This window comes from Myotis nattereri (genome assembly GCF_964212035.1).
Source record: "Myotis nattereri genome assembly, chromosome: 11".
NCBI lineage: Eukaryota > Metazoa > Chordata > Mammalia > Chiroptera > Vespertilionidae > Myotis > Myotis nattereri.
In genome coordinates this window covers 26362973-26390494 of record NC_138086.1, presented here as the reverse complement: position 1 = coordinate 26390494, position 27522 = coordinate 26362973, and the positions used below count along the sequence as shown (strand labels likewise).

The 27522-nt window shown below is 52.6% G+C and overlaps 2 protein-coding genes across 2 annotated transcripts; one reads left to right on the top strand and one right to left on the bottom strand.

Annotated features, from left to right (window-relative positions):
- Positions 1 to 15439, top strand: LOC308527068 (solute carrier family 23 member 2-like; the record flags this gene model as incomplete). The annotated part of the gene is made up of 6 exons (XM_081102398.1): positions 1 to 108; positions 4056 to 4237; positions 5642 to 5762; positions 6773 to 6929; positions 7900 to 8153; positions 13681 to 15439. 6 exons carry the CDS (start codon positions 1 to 3, stop codon positions 13828 to 13830), a joined length of 972 nt encoding a protein of 323 aa, XP_080958524.1. The 3' UTR covers positions 13831 to 15439.
- STRA8 (stimulated by retinoic acid 8) lies at positions 15433 to 27356 on the bottom strand (the record flags this gene model as incomplete). Its single annotated transcript, XM_081102646.1, has 8 exons — positions 15433 to 15664; positions 18630 to 18741; positions 19830 to 19894; positions 23046 to 23331; positions 24143 to 24361; positions 25200 to 25284; positions 25838 to 25913; positions 27171 to 27356. 8 exons carry the CDS (start codon positions 27354 to 27356, stop codon positions 15590 to 15592), a joined length of 1104 nt encoding a protein of 367 aa, XP_080958772.1. The 3' UTR covers positions 15433 to 15589.
- Positions 27357 to 27522: the final 166 nt, after the last annotated feature.

The following is a 27522-nucleotide window of genomic DNA, read 5'->3' as shown; positions in this document are numbered from 1 at the left end:
ATGTTCTCCCTTCCCACCTGGAAGTGTCCCGAGTGGACACTCAATGCGAGCCAGGTGAACACCAGCTCTCCTGAATTCACCGAGGAGTGGCAGAAGAGGATCCGAGAGGTAACGGGACATGAGGGAGGGGGTGGGGTCGGTGTGTGGAGTGGAGGGGTACTCAGTGGGGGTTACTGTGTTGATTCATTTGTTCAACATTCATTGTCAATTCACCTCTAGGCAAAGTCCTGGGCGTTAAGATGCTGCTGTAGATAAGATAGACAAGGAGGGCCTAATGTCCTAGTCCCATGGTCCGCAAACAGCAGCTCCCGAGCCACATGAGGCTCTTTGGCCCCTTGAGCGTGGCTCTTCCTAAGCCTTAGGAGTACCCTAATTAAGTTAATAACAATGTACCTACCTATATAGTTTAAGTTTAAAAACTTTGGCTCTCAAAAGAAATTTCAGTCGTTGTACTGTTGATATTTGGCTCTGTTGACTAATGAGTTTGCCGACCACTGTCCTAGTCACAGTGAGTGGATGCGCAGGCCAGGGAGGGAGGGAGAGACAAAAATATCCCAATAAGTAAATAAAAAGGGGGAATTTCAGGGAGTCATATGTGTAATAAAGAAAATCAAGCAGGGTGATGAGCAAGAGAGGGATTGGGCTGCCAGGTGGAAAAGAGGAAGAGGGACTGAAGATGTATCTAGAAATATTGCTAAGGAATAGGTTTACTTGGAAACACATATTTCAAGGAGGAAGAGGGCAAGCCTTTGCCTCGCCAGTCCCAGGAGGCAGAGAGGGCAGCGGGTAGTACTCTCGTCTTCTATTAAAAGTCATCAAATGTCATTGTTGATGCCAAGGGTTGTGCTAAGTGCGAGGACAGCAAAGAGGAGAGAGACACATCACAGTGATGATGATGAGGAGGAGAATGGTGATGATGATGATGATGGTAGTGATGATGATGATAATGGTGATGATGGTGATGATAGTAGCAGCAGGTCACAGTTACTAAGCACTTAGAGTTTTCCCAACTTTCTGCTGCAAGTTTTTTTTTTAATATATTTTATTGATTTTTTACAGAGAAGAAGGGAGAGGGATAGAGAGCTAGAAACATCGATGAGAGAGAAACATCAATCAGCTGCCTCCTGCACGCCCCCTACTGGGGATGTGCCCGCAACCAAGGTTCATGCCCTTGACTGGAATCGAACCTGGGACCCCTCAGTCCGCAGGCTGACGCTCTATCTACTGAGCCAAACCGGTTCGGCTGCTGCAAGTTTTTCATAGATGCACAAGCACCATATTGCCCATATCCACAGTAGATTGCACAGATTAAGGGGAAAACCAATGTGCAGGACCAGGCATCTGCTAGTGGGGGCTGTCCGCTCAGTCTGCCCACCGTGGACAGGTGTACCCGTGTGCTTCTCCACTGTAAAACCTGACACCTGCTTGATTCAGGTGTATCGTCAGGGGAAAGGAGCTGCTGGCCTAACGTGCACTCTGAAGCTCGGCCAGGCTCCAGGTGGGTTTATCTAAGCGATCGATACTCAGGATTCTTGGCAGAGAGTTCAGCCACACCCCCAGGGACAGTAAACCAGGTAGTTTCCAGATCTCAACATCCTCATCTGATGGCTGGTGGGTGGGGTACTATCTGAGAGAATGAAGGTCACTTCAGATTTCCAGAAAGCTGCCCGCTGACCTGAAACACCTCGTTCTGGAGCTGGGCCCGGGGTCACCCGCGGCAGAGCAGGAGCAGGCTTACCCAAGCACCCCACGGTGATGGGGCTCCAGTACAAAGTCTGTTCAGGCCTGAACGTGACCCCACGGATTGCCCCACTTATTGCAGGCTGACTAGAACTGAACCAGGGACGTTCCTGAACTGAGCAGTCTGTTCCCTAGATATCCCTGGGAGCCAGGCCAGGAAGCCTGACACCAGCGGGTGCATCTTGCAGCCCACCCCCATCCATGTTCAGTACCACCCCCCACCCCCCGAGCCTCATGGCTGCATCCAGGGTCACATCCCCGGAACCCGAAGCATAAAGGAAGAGGGACGTCAGAGGAGGGACATGGTACAAGATCCCTATTCCTACCCATATTTGACCTACGAGAAGGAATCCAGTGGTTCTCAACCTTCCTAATGCCGCGACCCTTTAACACAGTTCCTCATGTTGTGGTGACCCCCAATTTCATTGTTACAAATTGCACATAATTAAAGCACAGTGATCAATCACAAAAACAATATGTAATTATATATGTGTTTTCCGATGGTCTTAGGCGACCCCTGTGAAAGGGTCGTTCGACCCCCAAAGGGGCCGCGACCCACAGGTTGAGAACCGCTGGAATAGACGCTATCGCTTATTCCCACATCGCCTCCCAGTGTTCAGTACAATGAGCCCCAACCCGGAGTCCCAGCTCCGGTACTTGAGCTCCATCTGCTGGTCCCGCGCTTTCACCAGTGCTATAAACCGGAGAACGTCACAGGTTTCGACCTCCTTTTATTAACTGTTTGATCGATTGGTTTTCCTCGCTAGGCCAGCCTGTTGGAATTTAAGGCGGCTTCTCCGTGTTTCACTGAGTTATTCTTGTCCACACGCGTCTCAAGTCTTGAAACCGCTGAGGGCCGGCCGACCACCTGTGCATCACAATCCCAGCCACCAGAGCGAGGCGCGTATAGGGCCAATAGGGATGCCATTACCTGCCGGGACCGAGAAGTACGGAAAGGTGAAACTGAGCGGTGATTCTGTTTTAAGGACATGGTGGTAGCAGGAAAAGTAGAAAACGGGGAAGAGATGGCAAGGTCAGCTTTTAAAATCAGGCCCGTTTTAGCCTCACCTTCCGGGGTCATGGTGGTTTCTATGTATAGTCTTAGGCTGCTAAGTGAAATGAATGACAGCAATGGACAGGTGGGGTGCATTAGGATTACTGTGCTATTGTAAGGTGCTCACACTCCCCATAAAGTATTTTAAAGCTATTTAAAACTGAACTTGGATTAGCCGTAAATGTATATTACATACTCTAGGGCTGTAGTCGGCAAACTGCGGCTCGCGGGCCACATGCGGCTCTCTGGCCCCTTGAGTGTGGCTCTTCCTAAGCCTTAGGAGTACCCTAATTAAGTTAATAACAATGTACCTACCTATATAGTTTAAGTTTAAAAAATTTGGCTCTCAAAAGAAATTTCAATCATTGTACTGTTGATATTTGGCTCTGTTGACTAATGAGTTTGCCAACCACTGCTCTAGGGCAACCACCAAAAAGGAAAGTTTAAAAAGAAGAGAAAATGCTAAGAAAGGAGATAAAATGGAATCAAATAGATGCTCAGTTAAAACCACAAAAGGCAGGCCAAGCTGGTGTGGCTCAGTGGTTGAGTGTCGACCTATGACCCAGGAAGTCAGTTCGATTCCCTGTCAGGGCACATGCCCAGATTGCAGACTGGATTCCCAATGTGGGGTGTGCAGGAGGCAGCCAATCAGTGAGTCTCTCTCATCATTTATGTTTCTAGCTCTCTTTCCCTCTCCCTTCCTCTCTGAAATCAATAAAAATATGTATTTTAAAAAGAGTCATTATGATCAATAAATACTTTTGTTTTTTTAATCCTCACCTGAGGATATTTTTCTATTGATTTTTAGAGAGAGTGGAAGGGATAGAGGAGAGAGAGAGAGAAACATTGATGTGAGACACATCACTTGGTTGCCTCCCACATGCTCCCTGACCTGGGCTGGGTGATAGAGCCTGCAACGGAGGTACATGCCCTTGACCGGGAATCGAACCCGTGACCCTTCAGGTCCCCAGGCCGACACTCTAACCACTGAGAAAACTGGCTAGGTCAATAAATGCTTTCGAAGGCTACTTCCTGAGAAGGTTCTTATTAAGTGAAAATGTCCAACAGCTAGTCCAGAACTAGAGAGAGGAGTGAACTCAGAGTTCTCCTTCCCTCAGCGCCTCTAGGGTCCCGCTTTGCCCCTGCACTGCCTCTGACTACAGCACCCAGGGGTGACCAGCCGGAGCAGTGGCCTGGCTGGCCTGGCTGGGGCCCGCCCTCTGCTGCAGGCTCCCAGATGCCTGAGCTGCCTGCTCTTCAGTTGCAGGGCGTCATCATGGCCGCTTCCTGCTTCCAGATGCTCCTGGGCTTCTCGGGACTGGTTGGCTATCTCATGCGCTTCATTGGCCCCTTGACCATTGCTCCGACCATCTCCCTGGTGGCCCTGCCTCTCTTCGACTCTGCGGGCAATGATGCCGGGGCCCACTGGGGGATCGCCGCCATGTAAGTCCTCTCTGGGGAAGGAGAGCCGCCTGAGTTCTCTTTGGTGGAAGATGACTCAGCAAGAATACTAAGAGTCCTGGATATTGGCCAACTCTGTGCTTTTCAAGTACTTCCAAGAACATTATGATGCCTTGAAAAGCAGTGAGATTGCTGCTTCTAATTTGCTAGTGGCCGGGTGCATGGATTCGTGCACATTGAAAGGAAATTAATTAGAAGGTGGCCGGCAGGGTGGGACTGGATGAGATGGGCTGGCCACGCCCGGGAGCCGACCTCCCGTGGTCCCACCTGGGCCGGTGCTGCAGCTCGAAGAGCGTCTGCGGAGCGAGCAGAGTCCCTCCTACAGGTAGGGTCCCTCAGCCTGGCCTGTGGGGATAGGGCCAAAACCTGCTCTCCAACATCCCTGAGGGGTCCTGGAGTGTGCGAGGGCACTCTGCAAAGTTGCTGTTGTACAGGGTTTGGGACGCAAACACGTGTGCAGTAAACCAGATTTGGAGCCGACAGTGCCCCAGCAACAACATAACCCACAGCCGAAGGTGGAATCACACAGCCCCTTCAGGAATCAGGCTCCCTCCTCCCTGGTTTCAGGGTGCGTCACCCGAGAACCACCACTGCCAAGTCACTGCAGCTCAGCAGCTCCTGCGTTGAGCATCTGCCCCCTGGTGGTCAGTGTGCATCATACCTACCGGATAGTCAGACTGTTGGACAGTTGCTTAGCCTTTTATATATATAGATCATTACTGCTATTTACTATGTCGTTAGTACACACAGACTATGGGGTAACCACGGGCAGTGAAGAATAAAGTACTTTGTGTGGGGTTCACAGTAAGTGGATACCACCAGTTCCCTGCCTACTAGGTTCTCATTGAGCAACTGTTTGTAAACCTCTGGCACTTGGGAAGGGAGCAAAGCATGGCCTCATATTACAGTGTGGGTGAGAGAAGGCTGACGCCAGGAGACAGTGATGAGAGGGAGAATGCCGGGCATGTTCAGGGACGGGTGGTGACACCAGCTCAGGGCATCAGGACAGCTTCCTGGACAGAGGCCCCCACATGCAAACAGAGCTCTGAAGGGCTTGAGGATGATGCTGGGCATTACCGTTCACTCTGCCCACTGTGGTCTGACCACAGCACCTGCTGAATGACCTGGGAGAGAAGGTGATCTCAGACCCTGGCCTCGTGAGCTCCAACTGCTGGGTCCATTCAGCTGCCACCCACAGGGAATGCCACCCCTGCCCCCCACTTCCCACTATTTCTCTGGGAACAGCCCTCCTTCCCAGAGCCGGCAGGATGCTGCCTGGGCTGCAGAGGAGGGCCTGGCTGGGACCCTCCCCCGGGGACTCAGCATCCTGGACTCTTGCTCAGGGCGGCCCCAGCTTCCAGGTGGGGTGTGGTGTTTCTGTTTCAGGACCATCTTCCTCATCATGCTGTTTTCTCAATACCTGAAGCACATCCCAGTGCCTGTGCCCCTTTATGGACGACAGGAGAAGTGTCACACGTCTAGCGTCCACCTGTTTCAGCTCTTCCCTGTAAGAAGGACTCCCCACCCTCTTCCATTCTGAGTTGACTCACCTGGAGAGTGAGGGGCAGTGTCTTGTACTCCTGGATGGCCCCCAATCAAATGGTCCCCCATCTGCAGTGGCCTCCCCTCCGTGACCTTCCTTAGTCCACCTGTGGTCTGTGGGAACGCTTCCTGGCCGTTGGGGTAATGCCATTCCAGGGCTCCCTTCAGTGCTTCTCTTCCAGGAGCAGAGAATCCTGCCCTGGGTGCTGCTCTGGGCACCGGGGTGGGACAGCCTCCTCCTGTTCCGAGGCCATTCACAGCGAGAACCTGGGGAGACAGCCAGGCTCACGGCTAATTATATAAAACTAAGGGACAAGATGCTTAGATCCGGTCCTTTCTCAGTGGCTCCTGGGTAATTCAAGTGCCCCGTGATGACGATGGCATCTCCCTTTGCAGAGCCTTCTCTGTGGAATGTGCACCACACCGTCAAGTATATGCAGCTGTCCATCACGCAGGTGTCTTCAGGTTCACCTGACTGTGAACTGCACTTCACATTGTGAGACAATAGCTCCATGTAGTGATCTCATTGATCCTTCAACGCCCCTGTAGGCCAGTGGTTCCAAAATGTCGTGTGCATATGAGTCACTTGAAATGAAAAATTCAGCCCCCAGGAATGAAAAGTCGTATATCTGAGGGCCTGCTGTAAAAACGCCCGCTTCAGGCTCCACAGTACAGTGACTGTAGCTCCATTGCACAGATGAGCACACTGAGGCTCATAGGATTTGATCCCAGGTCATGTGACCAGCAAACAGCAGAAAGGGAGACGGACTACGTAATAAGCGCCCACATTGGTAGACATCCTGCCTGTTTGACACAAGGGCTCCCCGTTGTTTATTTTCTCCCCTCCGCGCTGTTAATGTGCTGATTGTCCGCAGCACGGCTGATTCCCGTCGTCCCTGGAAGGGCCTTCGGGGAGGGGTGGCAAGGGCGGGGCCGGGGGCAGCTGGTGGTGAAGGCGCTTCCTTCCTCTGGCAGGTGCTGCTGGCGCTCTGCATCTCCTGGCTCCTGTGCTTCGCGCTCACGGAGACCAACACCCTCCCCTCGGCCCCCACCGCCTACGGGTACCTGGCCCGCACAGACACCAAAGGCGACGTCCTGAACCAAGCCCCTTGGTTCCGCTTCCCTTACCCAGGTAATGAGAAGAGGGGACCCTTCTGGCCTGGGGCACGTTTCCTGGGGCTGCCCGTGGGACCCAGGGCACGGGATGGAGAGTTGAATAGGGCTGGGGCTGGGTTTTCCTCCAAGGAATCTGACGGTGAGGGACAGGCCTTGGGGAGTCCATGTCAGACCCCAAAGAGGAGAAGGAGACCCCTGGGCTATCCTAAGAATCCTATGGGGAAGAGAATAGTACCCCTTCCAATGGCGAGAATGTCGGGCACTGGGTGTCACCAGGCTAAGGCTGCTGACGGTGGCAGGTGGGGGACCTAAATCTGTCACGCAATTAATTAGCCTCCTATTTCTACTGTGACAAATTAGCACTAACTTAGTGGCTTCAAACAACCCATATTTACTACTGTACTGCTGGACAAGACGCTCCCCCTCTCGGCCTCCCCCTGAGCTGGCCTACATCTCATCCCCCTCCACGCTGCTCAGAGCTGTGAGCCTGGGAGAGGGGAGAGGACAGAGAGGTCCCCACCTCCCAGCCAGATCTGGGGTCTCCCCTCGGATTCGCTAGATCCCACACAAGGGAGGCCTGGGACTGAATGAGAACCTGTTGGGGGAGACAAGTTCAAGGCCATCCCTTAGCCTCTTCTGGTCTGCTTTCCCGCAGTTCTTGGCTCAGGGCCTATGAATAATCAGGTTCCACGGGGCTGCCCTGGCCCGAGTGAGACTCTCATCTTCCAAATGCGTCAAGGCCTTTCTGGGGAGACACCCCACTGCTGGCTCTTTTTGTGCACAGTGACCTCAAGGTCAGCATGTCTGCCCCGCCCCGAGGAGAAAGGATAGGGCAGGAGTCAGCCAAAGCTGCTGGACTCTTGTGGGGTTGAAGACATGCTGCCCGGTCTTCAAAGCCTTCCAGGGACGCCTCCAGCAAAGACATTATTGGGGTTCAGCACCCTGTTATCTTCTGGATTAACATTCCCTCTGCATTGCCTTTTCAGGACAGTGGGGTCTCCCCACCATCAGCCTGGCTGGGGTCTTTGGGTTCATCGCCGGGGTGATCGCCTCCATGGTGGAATCAGTGGGCGATTATTATGCCTGTGCCCGGCTGGTGGGGGCCCCGCCCCCTCCAAAGCATGCCATCAACCGTGGCATTGGCATTGAGGGCCTCGGCTGTCTGCTGGCAGGGGCCTGGGGCACAGGGAATGGCACCACCTCCTACAGCGAGAACATCGGGGCACTGGGTATCACCAAGGTAAGGCTGCTGACGGTGGCTCCTGGGGGCAGGTCGGGGACCTAAATCTGTCACTCAATGTATTAGTCACCTATTTCTGCTATAACAAATGAACACAAACTTGGTGATTACAAACAACCCAAATTTACTTTACTGATCCGGAGGCCGAAAGGCTGGTATGGTCTCATGGGGGTGAGATAGAGGTGCTGGCAGCGCGGTGTTCCTTCCTGGAGGCTCCAGAGGAGAAGCCGCCGCCTGGCTTTTCCCATCAGCTAGAGGCCCCTCACGTGCCTGGGCTACGGCTCCCCATCCCCCACTGTCCAGGCCAGCAATGCTGCCTCTCTCCGGCCTCTCTTCCGAGTCACATCTCCCTGCAACCACAGCCAGGAAAGGTGCTCTGCTTATCAGGACCCATGTGATTATCAGGCCTCCCTGCATCGCTCAGCATACTCTCCATCTCAAAACCTTCGACGTCATCACATCTGCAAAGTCCCTTTTGCCCGGCAAGGTGACATATGCACAGGTTTGGGGATGAGGACGTGATTCTTCGAAGGACCATCCTTCCGCTTACCACACTTGCCCTTCTTGGCTGTGGCCATTCCACAGGCAGAAAGCCTCTCCTGGCACCCGGAGGAGTCAGTGGCTTTGTGAACCCTGGAGAAGTGCCTTACTTTCTGAAATTTGGGTGGGAGGCCACTTACCTCTGGCCCAGCCTGGGTTAGGCCTCCAGACCTGAGTCTTCAGCTGCCACCTGGCTACACCCCCATCTTTCCATGTGAGAGCAGAGGGGGGCCACTTTGGGGTTAGGTGCTGCTGCTGCTGCTGTGAGTCCCCGGGAGCAGGGTGGAGGCCCCGGTGGCATGGGGCCCGGCTGGTGTTGAGCCCCTCCTCCATCTCCCCGATGCCTCAGGTGGGGAGCAGGATGGTGATTGTCGCCTCGGGCTGCGTGCTGCTCCTGATGGGTGTCTTTGGGAAGATCGGAGCTGCGTTTGCCACCATCCCGACCCCCGTGATCGGAGGCATGTTCATCGTGATGTTCGGGATCATCGCAGCCGTGGGGATTTCCAATCTGCAGGTGAGCCGGGCGCCCGTGGGAATGCAGCAGCACTTCCCACCCTGGAAGGAGCCCACAGGATTGAGATGAGTGGAACAGGGCCAGGGAAGGGGAAGAGGGAGGATCCTTGGTCCCAGTAACCACACTGGCCCCCAATGGAAGAAATAGAAGCACCCCAGCTGAAACCTGTTTGGCTCAGTGGATAGAGCGTCGGCCTGCGGACTGAAAGGTCCCAGGTTCGATTCCGGTCAAGGGCATGTACCTGGGTTGCAGGCACATCCCCAGTGGGGGATGTGCAGGAGGCAGCTGATTGATGTTTCTCTCTCATCGATGTTTCTGACTCTCTATCTCTCTCCCTCTGTAAAAAATCAATAAAATATATTTTTTTTAAAAAAAGAAGCACCCCAAACCAGAAATTGTATCAGTTTGAATTGGATTACCCAAACCACTCAGCTCCCAAGGTCAAGTGGGAATTGGAGCTTGGCTTGTCCACTGAGAGCATGTGTTGCTGAGTTCAGCCTCCTGCCCCCACACCTATGGTGGCGGTGGGAGGAAGGGGCATTTGGAGGGGTGTCAGCTGGGGGTGCAGCCACAGCACTGGCATCTCCGGGCGGCCGGGGCCTCTCTCCCTGCAGCACGTGGACATGAACTCGTCCAGGAACCTCTTTGTCTTTGGCTTCTCCATCTACTGTGGGCTCACCATTCCCAACTGGGTGAGCAAGAACTCGGACCTGCTCCAGACAGGTGACTTGCCAGCCTCAGGACCATGACCACTCCAGGGGCTGGGCCAATGGGGCCCTCGCGCCCTGGGAATCTTCATCACTTTATCTCCACTCCAGGGATTCTCCAGCTGGACCAGGTCATCCAGGTGCTACTGACCACGGGCATGTTTGTTGGTGGATTTCTGGCCTTCCTACTGGACAACACCATCCCTGGTAGGGCTCCCTTCGCGCTGTAAGCTAGCTGTCCTGGTAGGTGGCCAGCATGTGGGCCACTCGCCTTGTTTCTCCAGCACTGATTACCAGGTCAGGCTGGCCACAGTCTGCATGGGCCATGGCTCTGGGTGGGGCATACGGGTCTGTATTAGCTTTCTTGGGGGCATATGGGTCTGTATTAGCTTTCTTGGGGGCTTAAACAACCACAATGTATTTCCTCACAGTCTGGAGCCTGGAAATCTGAGATCCAGGTGTTGGCAGGGTTGGTTTCTCCTGAGGCCTCTCTCCTAGGCTTGCAAACGGCTGCCTTCTCACTGTGTCCTCACTTGCCCTTTCCTCTGTGGGTGTGCATCCCTGGGCTCTCTCTATGTGTCCTAGTCTCCTCTTCTTATAAAGACACCCATCAGATTAGACTAGGGCCCACCCCAAAGCCCCCCTCCTTAACTTAGTCATCTCTTAAAAGCTCTTATCTCCAAATACAATCACTAGGGCTTCAACATAGTTTTTTGGGGGACACAATTCAGCCCATCACAGGGCTCTAAGGTGATAAATACATCAGAAGCAAAAAGAAAAAGACATAGGCCTGGCTCTCTTAGAGCCTGCAGTCTAATTGATGAGGGAGAGAATGCAGGTATCCATTCATTCACTCACTCATTCACTAATATCTAATCTAATAAAAGACAAACATGCAAATTGACCATACCTTCACTACGCCTTAAGCCATGCCCACCAGCCAATCAGAGTGACTATATGCAAATTAACCCAACCAAGATGGTGGCCGGCAGCCATGGAGCTGAAGCAAGCAGGAGGCTTGGTTGCTCCAGTGATGGAGGAAGCCAAGCTTCCTGGCCGGCTCTGAGCTCCACTGAAGGCAACAAAGTTTCAATTATAGAAGGTAAATAAATCCCAGAATTAAAAAAGAAAAGAAAAAAAGGAGAAGCTGGGAGCTTCTGTCACTGGGGGGCTTGGCCAGCCTGAAAATGGCCCTCAGCCCCTCACCCAGACTGGCCAGGCACCCCAGTGGGGACCCCCCCCACCCTAAAGGGGGTGTTGCCAGCCTGGAAACAGCCAACAGTCCCTCACCCAGGCTGGCCAGGCACCCCAGTGGGGACCCCCACCCTGAAGGGGGTGTGACCAGCCTGCAAACACCCATCAGCCTCTCACCCAGGCTGGCCAGGCACCCCAGCAGGAACCCCACCCTGATCTGGGACACCCTTCAGGGCAAAACAGCTGGCCCCCACCCGTGCACCAGGCCTCTATCCTATATAATAAAAGGGTAATATGCAAACTGACCCTAACAGCTGAAAGACTGGGAATGACTCGTCACTATGACACACACTGACCACCAGGGGGCAGATGCTCAATGCAGGAGCTGCCCCCTGGTGGTCAGTGCACTCCCACAGAGGGAGCTCTGCTCAGCCACAAGCCAGGCTGATGGCTGCCAGTACAGCAGTAGTGGTAGAAGCCTCTCCCGCCTCCTCAGCAATGCTAAGGATGTCCGACTGTAGCTTAGGCTTGCTTGCTCCCCGCTGGCAAGTGGACATCCCCCAAGGGCTGCCAGGCTGCCAGAGGGATGTCTGACTGCCAGCTTAGGCCCAATTCCCCAGGGAGCGGGCCCAAACCAGCAGGTGGTCATCCCCCAAGGGGTCCCAGACTGCGAGAGGGCACAGGCCAGGCTGAGGGACCACCCCAAGTGCACAAATTTTTGTGCACCGGGCCTCTAGTCTATATATATAAAAGCCTAAGTGACCAGGTGGGCTAACCGCCTGGTAGCTATGATGCACATGACCACCAGGCTGCAGACGCTCAATGCAGGAGCTGCTGAGCGACAGCAACTTTGCAGAGTGCCCTCTCCCACTCCAGGACCCCTCAGGGAATATTGGACTGCCGATTTCAGCCTGATCCCTGCAGGCCAGGCCAAGGGACACCACCAGTGCACAAATCCATGCACCAGACCTCTAGTTTTTAATAGAAACCCCTTGAGCACTTGTATTCCTGGTGCTATGTACAGGCATACCCTGTTTTATTGCACTTCACTTTATTGTGCTTCACAGATATTATGTTGTGTGTGTTTTTATTTTTTTTATTTTTTAAAAAATATATTTTATTGATTTTGATTTTTTTTTTAGAGAGAGGAAGGGAGAGGGATAGAGAGTTAGAAACATTGATGAGAGAGAAACATTGATCAGCTGCCTCCTGCACACTCCCTACTGGGGATGTGCCCGCAACCAAGGTACATGCCCTTGACTGGAATCAAACCTGCGACCCTTCAGTCTGCAGGCTGACACTCTGTCCACTGAGCCAAACCGGTTAGGGCTGTTGTGTGTTTTTTTAAACAAACTTCACCAGCACAAAGATTATGACTCACTTTATCATAATACTTCAGTGATGGCGAACCTATGACATTTTTTTGGTTGCTTTTTCTTTGTTAAATGGTATTTAAATGTATAAAATAAATATCAAAAATATAAATCTTTGTTTTACTATGGTTGCAAATATCAAAAAATTTCTATATGTGACACAGCACCAGAGTTAAGTTAGGGTTTTTCAAAATGCTGACACACCGAGCTCAAAAGGTTCGCCATCACTGCAATACTTGCTTCTTTCCGGTGGTCCGGAACTGAGAATATGAAGAGCAGAAAGACATGCCCCCTGCCTCCCAGAAACCCACAGGCTACTGTGGGAGAGAGTCAAGAAAGCAAGCAATTGCCATTCGAGGTGATAAGTATGATGATGAGCCAACTGGGTCTCTAAGTGCTGAGGGTGTGGAAGGTGGAGAGCGCAGAGCTACCATCATCGATGGCTTCCCATGCTCCCGTCTTTTCTTTTTAAAAAAAAATATTTTCATTGATTTCAGAGAGAGAGAGAGAAAGAGGGAGGGAAAGAAACATCAATGATGAGAGAGAATCATTGATCGGCTGCCTCCTGCACACCCGACCCTAGGGATCAAGCTGCAACCCAGGCATGTGCCCTGACTGGGAATCGAACCGTGATCTCCTGGTTCATAGGTTGACGACACTCAACCACTTAGCCACTCCGGCTGAGCCCCCATGCTCCCTTCTTGACCCTCCCATAGCCTCTTGCAAGGACCTCTATGATAGCATCTGCTTCTATTCTCTTTTCCACATTCCTGTCTCCTCCACGTGTAAAATGTGTCTGCATTCCAGAAACATTAACGTGTGGAAAAGCCAGCCCCAATGACAGGACAGTGGTTCATAGAAGGTCCTGCCCGAGTTCTGCACGGTCAGCCCCACCTGGGGCTCAGGGATGCCTGAGGAGCCGGGTGGAGCTGAGCTGTGATTCCTGCCATGGGCTTGGCGGCTCTGTTGGCAGGTGGAGGGCGCTGAGAGGAGACCTCATGAGTGCCTGCAGGGGGCACCAGAGGCGCCCTCCAGCTCACCTTCGCCCACTCTCCCTGCGCCCAGTCTTGACTGCTCCCTGTCTCCTCTCAGGAAGTCTGGAGGAGCGAGGCTTCCTGGCATGGAATCAAGCCCAGGGGTCGGAGGACGCTATGCGGGTCTTGGAGATCTACGGCCTCCCCTGTGGGATTGGCACCAAGTGCTGCACTTCCTCCTGCACCCGGTTCCTCCCCTTCTGGCCCAGGCTGGAACCTGGTGGGAAAGGGGAGATGGGAGTGAGTCAGCTCACACTCTGCTCCCAGGATTTCTCAGGAGAGCGCCCAGAGGGTGCCATAGAGACCCGGATGTGAGGCTGTCTCTCTGATGCACATCCCCAAGCCCTCTCCACCCCACCCCAACCCAGAATGTGCTGGTCTCCCCGTGCAGCCATGGGATCACATCCTCCTGAGCACTCCCAGCGTCCCATACACTGTGGCAGCCGAGTACGCAGTCGGTGAAGACCATGACAAGCATGCTGTGACCTGGCACTCCGTCCGCGGCCTGGCCTCAGGCTGCATCCTTCCCTGGCTCCAGCCCTGCTGTCTGTCATGGAAACCAGTGTAGCCTGATGTCCATCCCCATCGGAACTCCCGCAGTCTGCATGTTCTTAGGACATTTTGATGCCTTGGGAGAAGAGGCCTCGGGTGGAGCAGGGGACGGAGATGGCGCTGTTGGCTGAAAGAACAGGTCTCTTCCCAACGAGGCAGGTGCCCCGGTGCCCCTCCTGGCCCTCCCCTCTGTGCCCCTGCAGTTTGCAGACAGTCAGGTGCCAACAAAGCTGCAGCCCTGCACCCCCAGTGGGCGTCCTTGGGGCTGCCTCCTGCATCACAGGACGGTGAGCGGTGAGAGCTGGGCTGTGGGGCAGGCAGATGAAACAGCCTTCGGTGGAGGGGAGCTACTGTTGCTAAGATGTGTAAACTGTAAAGAGCCACGCAAACCCATCCCCATTCTCTCTGTACATTCAGTGGATTCGTCAGGGTTCTCTAGAGATAACAAGTCAATAGCATGTGTGTGTATGTTCACATACATATATTCACATGCCTACATACATATATGTCCACACATATATACATGTGTTATCTATGTACTATATGTGCACATGTGTGCTGCACACACACACACACACGCGCGCGCGCGATAGAGAGAGAGAGAGAGAGAGAGAGAGAGAGAGAGAGAGCCTTTAAGCCATGGGCTCCTGGATTGTGGAGGCTGGCAAGTCCAAAATCTGCAGGGTAGACCCCAGTAGGCTGGGAGAGTTGCAGCCTGAGTCTCTGAGGGCTGTCATTGGCAGAATTCCTTCTTCCTTAAGTCTTTTCTTTTGGGCTAGTTGGTCCTTCAACTGATTAGACAAGGCCCACCACATTAGGGCGAGTAACCTGCTTTACTCAAAGTCTACTGATTTACATGTTCATTTCATCCAAAATACCATCATAGAAACATCTAGAATAATGTTTGACCGAACATCACTCCCAGGGTACATGCCCAGGGACATGATACACTCTCTGTCCAGGAGCCTCGCTGGAAAGCGCTGGGACCTGGCATGGGATCCGTTCAGGGGTCTTTATCACCAAAAGAAGCAGGTGTCGCTGGTCCCACCCTGACTGGTGTCCTGTAGCACTCGTTTGGGGTCAGCACCATTCCGGGCTCCCAGAGCATGCAGGATGGACAGGTGGTCCCCAGGACTCTCCAGAACCCCGCAGAACAACAACCTGACCCCAGAGTGCACGGAAAGTACCCAGGATCCTGGCACCTCCACAGACAGGTGCTGCCTGTCCTTCTCTGGGAAGGCCAGAGCCTGCGCCTCAGCGGCGCCCGGCACCACCCCGCCCAAAGGAGCAGAGGGGGAGCAGGTGTGTGCCCTGCAGGACAGCCCCTTCACCAAACAACCCTGAGAGACCAACACAGAGCCACGCTGCTCTTAATGCTTTATAATAATCAAAACGAAAACCATCAACATGCTTCTGGGAGAGTCCATCCAAAATATCCCAGAAGGCCGAGGCAGGTGCAGCGGGCATTCAGACTTGGAAACTGTCCACGTCATTCATTGCCTCCCCTCCCAGCCCTTCTGCACTACAGATCTTCATCATCAAAGGTCTCCAAGCACTGCAACATCAACAGCTCGTCGTCTATGGGAAGGTCTGCTTCCTGCAACACACAGGGTGGAAGAGGATTGATATTTTTTAAGGATTCCTGGCCCTGGGCGACAGCCAGATTGGGGGGTGAGGAGGCTCCTCCAACGCAGGCGTGCCCTGCTCCCTCAGTCTCTACCCACATCTTTTCAGCTGCATCTTCACCCCCAGCTTACGGCCAGGAAGTAAGGGCAGGGGAAGGTCCCATGTCCATTTTACTCATTGACTACAAACAAGGCTTTTCCTGGATACTGCAGACTGGCTTCTTTCCTATCCTGGGGAATTCCAGGAGCCCAGAAGAGAGGCAGGCGAAGTCTTAAAGCTTTATCCAAATGCTTATCAATAGAGGACTTTGAATTACACCGTGACGCATCTACCAATGGAACACCATGTTTCAAAAAAAAGAATGTAATCGCTCTCTCTCTGTGGGACATACTAATTTAAAAGGGCAAGAGTGCCCTGGCTGGTGTAGCTCAATTGGTTGAGCATCGTCCCATGAACCAAAAAGTTGCTGGTTCCATTCCTGGGTCTCGGACTCCATTTCCGGTGCGGGGCATGCAGGAGGCAGCCAATTAGTGTTTGATGTTTCTCTCTCACATCAGTGTTTCTCTCTCTTCCTCCCTCTCCCTTCCTCTCTCTCTAAAAAATAAAAGAAGTCAAAAATGTTTTTTTAAAAAGGACAAGATGCAAAGCAAGGTGCACAGTAGACCGCCATTTGTGTTTGAAAGAATACATAAACATTGGGTGGCTGTTCAAGAAACTGGTCGCGGTGGTGGCCTTTGAGGCAGGGCTGGGTCGTAACCAAGGGGCGCTGGTAGGAAAGACACTGTTTTCCTTGTGTGCCTTTTGGTAACTTGAAGTTGAACACGGGTGCGCTGTTAGGAGATTGTTTTTTTCAAGAAGCAACACCATGTCTGTTTAGCAAGAGTTCCTCATTCCCTTTACAAGGACGCCAGCCAACCTCTGCGAATCCCCCGTCACCTCTCCCTCTGAAAGTACGTCCCCGGGTTTTTGCACGTGCTGCCTCTCCCCACCCCAGCAGGAAATGACCCCTGTCCTCTGTTAGCCCTGCTGGTCTGGGGTTGATCCCCTGGGGCCCTAGGAGGCATTCCCGGGTAACCATCTCATGAATGGGGAACCTGGTCCCAGGGTGACAGCCAGATTGGGGGATGAGCCTGCAGATGAAGTCTTTCCAGCTCAGGAGAAAGGTCCTCATTCTCGTGCTCTCCTGAGGGGCAGGTGCACGGGGAGCCAGCGTATCCAAGGGGGATCCGGTGGTCAGAGGAAGATCACCCAGGCCCCTTATTCAGGGTGAAGGCAACGGCAAAGGTTGAGAAAAGAGGGAATCGGAGTACAGGGGATGCAAGGGGTCCAGACACTCAAGTCTGTCACACAAAGTGCTCGAGTAATGTTCAAAATGTTCTAGTTCCTTAAGCCCCTGAAAATGGCGTCTGAGGCATGTGAAGCTGCAGGTTTGCAAGAGCAACAGCTGTGAGAGGTGTTTTCAGGAATTGGGGTGCTGCAGTGTGTGGACTAGTGTTCCCCCAAGTTCTTGTCCACCTTATTTGGAAAGAGGGTCTTTGCAATTATGATGAGTTAAGGGTCTTGAGATGAACTCATCCTGGACTCGGGGTGGCCCTCAATCCCAATGACTGGCATCCTTATAAGAAGATGAGAGGGACCGAGAGGCACAGAAGAAGGGCTTGTGAAGGCAGGGGCAGCGGCTGAAGGGATGCTGCTGCCCGCCAGGAGCGCGAGGGCTGCGGGCCGCCAGAAGCGAGGACCAGGCGTGGCGGGATTCCTCCCTCCAGCTTCCAGAGACGATGGCATGCCCTGCCCACACTTTCATTTGCCTTCTGGCCTCCAGAATGAGGAGTTGTGCACCTCCGAGCTGGTGCTAGTGTGTGGCACCAACAATGAAGTGTCACTCGGCCACCTCCCACGGAGCCAACAGGGGGATGGATGGGGAGAGAACGGAAGTTCCCTCTTCACACCAGCAGCTCAGAAGGCCCCAGGCCTCCTGCACCAGAACCTCCAGGGCAAGCAGGTCAAACTCACAGCCCGTGGGCCGCATGCCTTGTTTATTTGGCCCGTGTTAGCCTTTGAGTTTGACATGCTTGCTCTGGAGTAACCTGTTCAAAATACAGATTCCTGAGGTCCCACCTCGAAACACTGAGTGAGCACCTTGGGGGCTGGGGCCCCAGGAACCCGCATTTCCAAGACGCTCTCAAGGTGATCCCAGTTTGAGCGCCTCTGCTTTGTGTGGCTACTCCCACCCCTGCTTGTTCTTCCTTTTCTGCCCCGAGTGCAGCGAGGAGGCAGGGAGAGCAACTAATGCGTTCTCACCAGGGCTCCGTGGGAAAAGGGCCATGCGACTCCCCAGCCTGTTGAAAAGCTGTCCTGGTTATTTTTACACAGACACTCTCATTATTACTGCTTACCTTTTAAGACCAACAACTGTAGTTTTTCTAAATTAGTACAGCAAAGCTATGGCTATGGAGCTTCGTGGCTCAGGCATAAACTCCTCCCCCCAAGAAAGCTTCCAGAATATACCTCCTAACCAAGACCTGCGCTACTTATGTCATTACAAGTTCCACCGCCAGAAATTAACATCTTCCCAAAGCTGAGAGCAAATATTGCCCGGGGTCTGGATGGGGAAACAGCCCTGCCTCTTGGCAAGGAGGCAAGGAGTCACAGGACATTTAGGAATTCCTGGGACGAGCCAGGCCCTGGGACCTGGTCGCTACATCAAGGTCTGCCCTAAAGGGCATCCCTCTCTCTCCCCTCAGTTTCCCCGACGTCTTCCATCCCACAGGCTGCCTTAGGTTGAAGTCAAGCATCCATGGGCAGGCCACAGAGAATGAGAGAGCGCCCCCACCTGGCCTGTGGTGCGATCCGGGTGAGATCTAGCTCCCCCCAAGGGACCTGGGCCCTGCCGATGGAGGGGAGGGGGCGGAGGTCTTCCACTCCGCACGTCCTACCTGCTTCTCCTGAGTGTGGGCACAGCAGAGGTCTTTGAAGAAGTCGATGATCTGCGTGTAGAGCTGAAACTTTTCTTCTGGGTTCTCTGGGTTGCAGCTGGCGAACAGAGAACTGACGGCAGAGAAGGAGAGAAACAGCCAATGTTTTGAATCCTACTCTTTGACCTCTGCTCGTACCCCCTAAAAACTCGGATGATGGTGTGAACCAAGCACTTTCAAACACCCAGCTGAGTCCCCGGAGAGCCAGGAGTCCTTCTTGGAAGGTTTGCATCGCCTCAGCTCAATGTCACGTCTGGCACCCGCTGGGAAAGTGAGACAATGGGGGGACTGGCTCCTGGATCCTAATGTAGGGCCCTGAGCTATGGCCTCGGGAACAAAGGGACAAGATGTCCTCTGTCCCTAGGAGTCCACCTCTACAGCGACGCCCCACGGCTCTGGCCCACCTGCGGGCACATCGCACACTTGAGTTCAGTCCCTTCAGATGCCTCCACCCAGGAGGTCTCAGGGGGAACACGGATGCAGAGAAAAGGCCTGTTTTGCAGAGTCCTTTCCCCCTGCCTTCCTGGGACAAGGAGAGAGGCCAACACCCAGGGACCCAGGGACCCAGAGCAAAGAAGCCGGGAGTCACGCCAGGACAGCTGGCATTTTGACCTCACATTCCAGCCAGCTGGGAACCTTCTGGCAGCAGTCCCCACCTTTCCCGGGCAAAGCAGAAAAAAGATTTTTTATTGATTTCAGAGAGGAAGGGAGAGGGACATGGGGCCTGTTTCCATGTTGGCTCAGTTTCTCGGGGCCAGACCCCCCGCCGCCTCTCAGTCAGACCGAGGCTGTAACCTGCCCGTGGCCACCTCACCCCGGGGAAACAGGGCAACATGGACAATCTGGGGTTGATGACCTGTGTGTCAGCCCTGGGCCAGGATGGAAGAATTTTCTGCACAGAAGAACCCCAGACAATACTGTCCCCAGGGCAATGGCACAGTCCTAGGACCAGCCCGCTTCGAATCACAGGAAAAAGTGGATCCCCAAGAATTCCCACTGAATAATGCACTCCTCTGAAGGGCTGCAGGGGAGGCTCCGAAACATCCCAGCAGGGGTACCCCCCCCACACACACATATGCACACACTCACACATGTACGTACACACATGCACACACAATACACACATGTGTACACACACACCATCTCATACCCTGTCCTCACCTGGAGCTAGATGCCTCACTTTTATCCAGGAAACATGCCACATCGTAGGCATCTTCAAAAAGGAGCTGAAAGAAAGCACAGAACAGTTTGACCTTTGCCCTGGGCTGACGCAGGATGAGGAGCAAGACTGTCTCTCTTTCCCCCTCAGCTCCGAAGGGCGTGCCCATGAATGCTGGGCCCAATCAGACTCTGAGGGTCTCTGCTTGGTGACCTTCCCAGGAGGGGAATATGAAGCTCTTGCCCGCCCAGAACAAACTGCTGACCCCAGAGGGAGGTGCTGGGGACGGTGGTTTCCTCTTTCTAAAGAAGACGGCGTGAGATGCAGCAGCCAGAGGTGAGCCTCCGTTTACCTGGAGGAAGGCTCGTCTACACCTCTGCAGGTGCAGAGCCCATTTGAGCCATAACTCGGCTCTGGAGTTAGGCTGCAGGAGAGCCAACACCCAGCCCTGCCACTCAGTAAGCTGGGTGACCTCAGACAAGAGACCTCATCTCTCGAATCCTCCTCTATAAGCAGCAATCACAACAGTGCCTACTCATAGGGTTTTGCAAGGATTAAATAAGAGCTGTGTGAGGCACCAGGCACATCATGGCTCAAACATATTAGCTATTTTTTAAAAAATATATTTTTATTGATTTCAGAGAAGAAGGGAGAGGGAGAGAGAGATAGAAACATCAGTGGTGAGAGAGAATCATTGATTGGCTGCCTCCTGCATGGCCCCCTACTGGTGATTGAGCCCACAACCCAGGCATGTGCCCTTGACCAGAATTGAACCTGGGACCCTTCAGTCCGCAGGCTCTATCCACTGAGCCAAACTGGCTAGGGCCATATTAGCTATTATTGAATATTGTCTGCTTTATAAAAGAAATACATGTTTATCGTGAAAATAGAAACCGATAGAAAAAATAAAAATCACCAAGAAACAATCCCACCTGGAGAGGCCCATTGTTAGCATATAATGATTTCTTTCCCTCCATCCTTTCCCTAGGCATATTATGGCATATATCCCCAACTTGGGAATCTTGCTATTTAGACAGTTTTTGGTCCCGCTTCTCCTTAACTTGCTGAAGAATATTAAATATTCCACAGGAATGTGATATACACTTAAGATTGCCAGATTTAGCAAATAAACATACAGGATACTTTGTTAAATTTGAATTTTAGATGAACTATTGCACGGAACCTTCTCACACGAACAATTTCACTGCCGGGCTGTTTTATCCGGCACCGGTCACACAGGCAGCCCCCAGAGAGGAGCGGGGGTTCTCCGCCCAGAGTTGTGTCTGCCCTTCGAGTCCTCAGACAATGTGGTTCCCCTGAACCGAACCCCTTGGGACTCTGGCCTTGTGCATGGCCCCCTCCTGGTTTTCTAGACATTTCCTGTGCCCTCTTTTAGTTATCCCTTTGGTCATCTCCAACAGGATCTGGGGAGGGTCAGTGAGCTCCCAGAGGCCCTTCACCTCTGTGTGCCTCCCCCCGGGCCGGGGGCAGGGGCCCAGGACCTAAATCCCTGCCCTCGGCCAGTTTGTCCCCTGAAGTTGCAGGCCACACGCTGCTCCCACCAGGCAACCCCCTCACAAGCCAGCCCGGGAGGGGCACAGGCAGGCCCCACCGCCCTTCTGGAGCACCCAGCACCCGCCGACCCAGAGTCCAGGCCTGGCTCCGAACACAGCTGTTCCACAGCAGAACCACGCCAGACGGACCAGGAGCTGCAACTACTTCAGAAGCCACAGGAACAGTGGCTCTGTCTCTACGTGGGACATAACTGCTCCTTGTTCTGCTGGCCTTGTCACCCAGCCCTGGGTTGGCCAGAGCCAACTTCACTGAACGGTAGCAATGCTCTTCGGGATGAGAACTGACACTCCTCTCAGAGATTGGGCCTGACTGGTCTAAATGCAATCTGACCTTGATTATGCAAGTCATTGGCTCAGTAATCTGTCAATCTGGCCAAATCTGGCCAATGAGAGAAAAGACGTTTGATGGGAATTTCTGGAAAAGTTCTTCCTTGTCCTTGAGAATCAGCCACAGGACATCTTTCTCTCTCTAACCTGATAGAGAGGAATGACAGCTCGATTGCTGTGGGAGTCAGAGAGGCAGGGAAACTGGGGAGGACAGGGAAGGTGAGAAACCAGCCTTAAGCTGAAGCAGAGCAGAGAGACAAACCGAGTCCATGGTCACATCACTGAGACACTGGCCAGACCCCGCCCTGCCCTGGGACCTCCCTGGGTGTGAGCAGTCCATTTCTTCAGGGTTTAATGAGCCAGGAACTTGCAGATAAAAAGCCCAGCTGATACAACCATCTAAGACAGTGGTTCTCAACCTTCCTAATGCCGCGACCCTTTAATACAGTTCCTCATGTTGTGGTGACCCCCAATTTCATTGTTACAAATTGAACATAATTAAAGCGTAGTGATTAATCACAAAAACAATATGTAATTATATATGTGTTTTCCGATGGTCTTAGGCGACCCCTGTGAAAGGGTCGTCCGACCCCCAAAGGGGTCGCGACCTACAGGTTGAGAACTGCTGATCTAAGGCATCTCTTCTTTTTAAAAACATTCTTTTTAATTATTATTGTGTTTGAATATATATTTTTATTGATATCAAAGAGGGAAAGAGAGACAGAAACATCAATGATGAGAGAGAATCATTGGTCAGCCGTCTCCATCACGCCCCATACTGGGCTAGGAATCGAGCCCACAACCCCGGCATGTGTCCTGACTGGGAATTGAACTATGACCTCCTAGTTCAGTGATGGCGAACCTATGACATGCGTGTCAGAGGTGACACGCGAACTCATTTTTTTGGTTGATTTTTTCTTTGTTAAATGGCATTTAAATATATAAAATAAATATCAAAAATATAAGTCTTTGTTTTACTATGGTTGCAGATATCAAAAAATTTCTATATGTGACACGGCACCAGAGTTAAGTTAGGGTTTTTCAAAATGCTGACATGCCAAGCTCAAAAGGTTCGCCATCACGGCCCTAGTTCCTAGGTTGGTGCTCAACCACTGAGCCACTCGGGCCAGGCTGAGGCTTCTCTTCTATAACCTCCAGGGAAAGCCCGGGAAACAAGCCGAAGACTAAGAAATGCTCTTCTGTGGGTGTGGAGATGGTGTCAGGAAAATCAGACACTGAGCACGTGGGCCAGGACCCGAACAGCTCCTCAGACTTGCTGGAGTGACCCCCTCCACTCCACGCCCAGGGACCGCTCACCTCCTCCGGGGTGGACTCGAGCGAGCAGCTGGCCCCTTGGCTGTCGACTCCACTGTCCCTCATGCTGTCCTCGGCATAGGCTGGCTCCTGGGGGGCCCCCTCGAGGCCCGCCAGGCCGCTGTGCTTCTGCTCCAAGGCCTGCAGGAGGCTGGCCTTCTTCTCCTCGGAGAGGGTCTGCCACAGGTGGGAGATGGCCGCGGAGACCACGGGCAGGGCCACGTCCTGGGAGGAGACAATCCCGTTCCTGGTCAGGAGGTCCATTGTCTGCTTGTAAAAGCTGAGGTACCTGGAGCAGAAAAGACAGCAGCTCCCAGACCTGAAGGGCCCCCACCCCAGGCCGTCTCCTCGGGACCCCGTGTGGCCCCCTCTCTGTGCTGTGCCAGGGGCTTGGCACTGCTAGTCTCTGGGGGCCCTGAGCCTTGGGGAGCAGATGTCATCTCCGGGGCCATGGAGACAGATTTCTGCTTCCCAGCCCTTCCTCACATCCTCCCAGATCCTGTGCCTTATAAACCAGACGGTGAGAGGCGTGGCTGGCGCAGCTCTCACCCACAGGAAAACTGCTTAAAATTCTGAGCCCATGGATGTGCGGACGTGATGTGACACCCGCTTAGACTTGAGGCCTGAGAATCAGGCTCAGTTGTGGACAGAGCCTCCCATCTATTGAGCCAACGCCCCGGAAGCTGATGTGGCTGTCAAGGGGCTCAGTCTATGGAGGGCGGGGAGTGGCAGTGGGAGTCTGAGCCAGCCATTCTCATCTTTCTTACTATAATGCTGCCCAAAACAGACTTTTGCGGGGGTGTGTGTGAGAGGGGGCTCTAGCCCTTATAATCACCATCAACGCCCCCCTTCCAAAGGCACCCCCAACACAGTCTAAGTAAACACAGTTATGTGCTATGCAAATGTAACTTCAAGACTATTTCTTTAGCTTTTCTGCCAACCCATCCCCCAGCCCCTCCTGTATGGAAATTCTGAGCATCCACAGCTCAGGGCCTGGCCTGAGCGCTCGCTGAGGCCGCAGCGTTGCCCAGCTGAGCCTCGCCCCTTCCCCAACAGGAGCTCCAGCTGTGCACAGAGCCACCTCGCTCAGCTGTTCACACCGTTCAAATTCCATGAGGTCGTGTGGCAAAGTGACTGGGGAGTGTAAGAGCTCCACTTTTTCCTCCTCCTCTTCCTCCTCTTCCTCCTCTTCTTGGTCTTCCTCCTCCTCCTCCTCTTCCTCTTCCTCCTCTTCGTCTTCCTCCTCAGCATCCTTTCCGACTTCCTCAAATGGGTACAAGTTGTCAAAGTCTTCTGGATGAACCTTATTTGGGAGCAGGCTGGTGAGAAAACAGAAACAAGATAACTACAGATTAATGTCCCTCATGAACATTGACACCAAAATTCTTAACAGTCTTAGCAGATATATATGATATATTATATATGATATACATCATACAGGTCATATAACACACGCGCGTGTGTGCTAATATATTATGGCCAAGTGGGGTTTATTCTATGAATGTGAGACAGTTGTTTTAAACTTTGAAAATCTATCCATGTAACTCACCATATCAACAGACTAAAAATCTTATCAATATTTGATTTTAAAATAGTATGATTTTTACAATCTCACTAGAAGCAGAAAAAGCACTTGGCAAAAGTCAACATCCATCCATGATCCAAACTCTCAGAAGTCCACACTGGCTTTTCTTGGCTCCTGTGGAGCGTGGGAATCAGGCTGAGCTTTGGATTTTCCTTGTTTTCATCTGCACCCGCCAATAAGGCCACTACTGAGTTTGTAAAAGCTATAATACAAAATAAATACTTGATCTCACCTTTCCATAATATAATGTGCAAAAAAACTTTTTTAATGGAAGGCTATGCTTTGAAATTAACATTGATTTTTCTTGAGGTGGAACAATATGTATTTTAATTTCCCTTTTAGGGCTTTTCTGTACTCTTGATATTTTCTGTAATAAGCAGAGATTTTTATCATCAGAAAACAAAATCCAAGGTATGTTATAAGGTAAAATAGGAAAGAATTCTCCCCAGCACCAGAGGGTTCTAACCGGTGAGCAGCCCTCCTCCGCTCTTCCCATGCTGCAGCGGAAAGCAGTTTCCGTGACAGCGGACGGCGACACCAGCAGCCCCGGTGCTCCCAGGGCTGGGTCTTACCTGTGATTTCTGGAGAACATGCTGGCATAGTTTTCCTTCACCTCCTCCAAGCTGTTTGCATTTCCATCCTGCAGTTTGAAGGATTCTGTTGGGGAGTTGAAGGCAAGGGGGAAAGCTGGGCTTTGGTGAGTCTCTCCTGTCTTTCCAAGGGGAGCATGGGGGTCCCTGAAGCCAACCGGGGTTGGTGGTAGGGGGTCAAGAGCCCAGCTGCACCCCTCCTTCCAGATGTGAAGAGAAAGGGCTTTTTGGACTGGCCCGTTTCACTCAAGGCATCGAAAGTATCCCTTTCAGAGTTCAGCTTCCACTAGCTCATTGAACTCAAGTTCCCAGCAGCCATCTCTCTTGGTTCCAAACCAAGTGCCAAGGAAGGGAGCCAGGTTCCGACAAACACTGGCCCACGTCTTCTCTGGCCTCTCAAGGTGAGGTCAGGTGCCTTCAGCAGCTGACAACCCTGAGGTCAATCAGGCTGTGAATCTCATCCTGCCCCTGGCCAAGCCCAGTGCCTACCTAGCACACAGTAGGTACTCAGTAAATATTCATTCACTTCACTTAACCCAATGTCTCTGTTTTTAATAGAAAAACCAACCAGCCTTTCTTCCCCTGGGAGGGCGATGGGGGTGGCCGGTAGGACCTGTTACCTTTCACCTTCAGCAGATTATCCAAGACTTGTTCCTGTTCCTGAATGTGACTCTTCGCCCTGTTCAGAACCTGCCACTGAGGACAGAGACAGACAACGCTGACAGGCCGGTCTCCCACTGCACAGCCTGGTTTTGCAGACTCAGGAGCCCCTTCCTGGGTCTGAGGCCCCGGGATGCAAAAATCACCATCCTTCACGTTGTTGATAAAAAGCGCAGGAAGTTTGTTCTGATGCGCAGAAGGCATGACGTTTATTTATTTATTTATTTATTTATTTATGAAGTTTAATGTTTCTCACCAAAATATTCAGAAACAATTAAGCTGTGTTCAGCAAACTACTAGGGCTGCCAAAAAGGCAAACGACTGCATGTGCTACTCGACGGTGGGACACATGGTGACTTAGAGGCGGCCTGAGTGGATGTCAGCCCCAGGCGGGCAGCAGGCTCCCCGTGAACTTCCGCTCACTGGTCACAATGTGCACCCGCCTGGTTAATAGTAAATGTGCGAGTCTAACAATAGTTTTATTTGTTAAATGCATGCACGCCAGTTGATACGAAGACTTAAGTGCTCTATCAACTTGAACTCTGAATGTCCTGTTCTGCAAGACTAGAATCACAAGCGTTCTTCCCACACTCCCATCCTCCTTCCCTCCCTCCCTCCACTCCTTCCTTCTTCCCTCCCTCCTTCCCTCCACTCCTTCCTTCTTCCCTCCCTCCCTTGCTCTCTTCCTTCCTTTACTTTCTTCCTGCTTCAATCTGCCTTCCTTTTTCTTTAATATTGTATCTTTATTATCTAGGGCCCCCAAATTATTACTAAAGTCAAAATGATAACTGTGAGATTATTAAAAAACAAGAACTGCTAAATACCGTTTATTACTCTGACCACTGATGGCTGTCTGGAGCGACACACTCATCAGGTATGTATGCTGAGGGGACACAGCTGTGCTGGGCCTGGGGCGAACAGGTAACCAGCCCTGCTTTCAGGGGCTGACATTCTATCAGGGGAGGCAGGCACCGAAACAACTACTGGTAACACAAACCAGCATTCAGTTAGTGCCAACAGGGGTAGAAACAAAGGGCCGTGGGGCCACACGGGAGGAGGGACCGATTCCACCTGCAGGGGCGGACGGGCCTCGTGGAGCAGGGCACGGAGCACAGCCAGACAGCAGCAGACGCAGCACAATGCGGTGTCCACAGCTGACCGCTGACCCACCCAGGCAGGCCCCAGCCCTCAGGGGTAGGAATGGGGGGAGGAGCATCTCCAGGCCCGTCCCCACCGGGCTCCACAGCCCCTCCACCTATAGGATCTTCCCTCCCCACGCTCAGGTCCTCCTACCTTTGAGGCTGTGAGGTCAGACTGCTGGTAGACGATTCTCCGGAGGTTACCGAAGAGCTTTGTCAGGGTGGCTCGGTGGCGAGCCTGGGACAGGCGTCGGCGGGCCACCCGAGGCTCCAGCTCCTGTGCCAGGGGCCAGGGCGCCGCTTCGTGACTGGGGTCGCTGCCTTCTCCATTGGCCGCCATTAAAAGCTACAATGTAATATTATGCTTTTGGGGGCCCTAGATAATAAAGATACAATATCAAAGAAAAAGGGAGGCAGATTGAAGCAGGAAGAAAGGAAAGGGTCCCAAACCAATGAATAGAATCAATAGTAGATACGTAGTGAACAATGGATGACACAAAATGTGT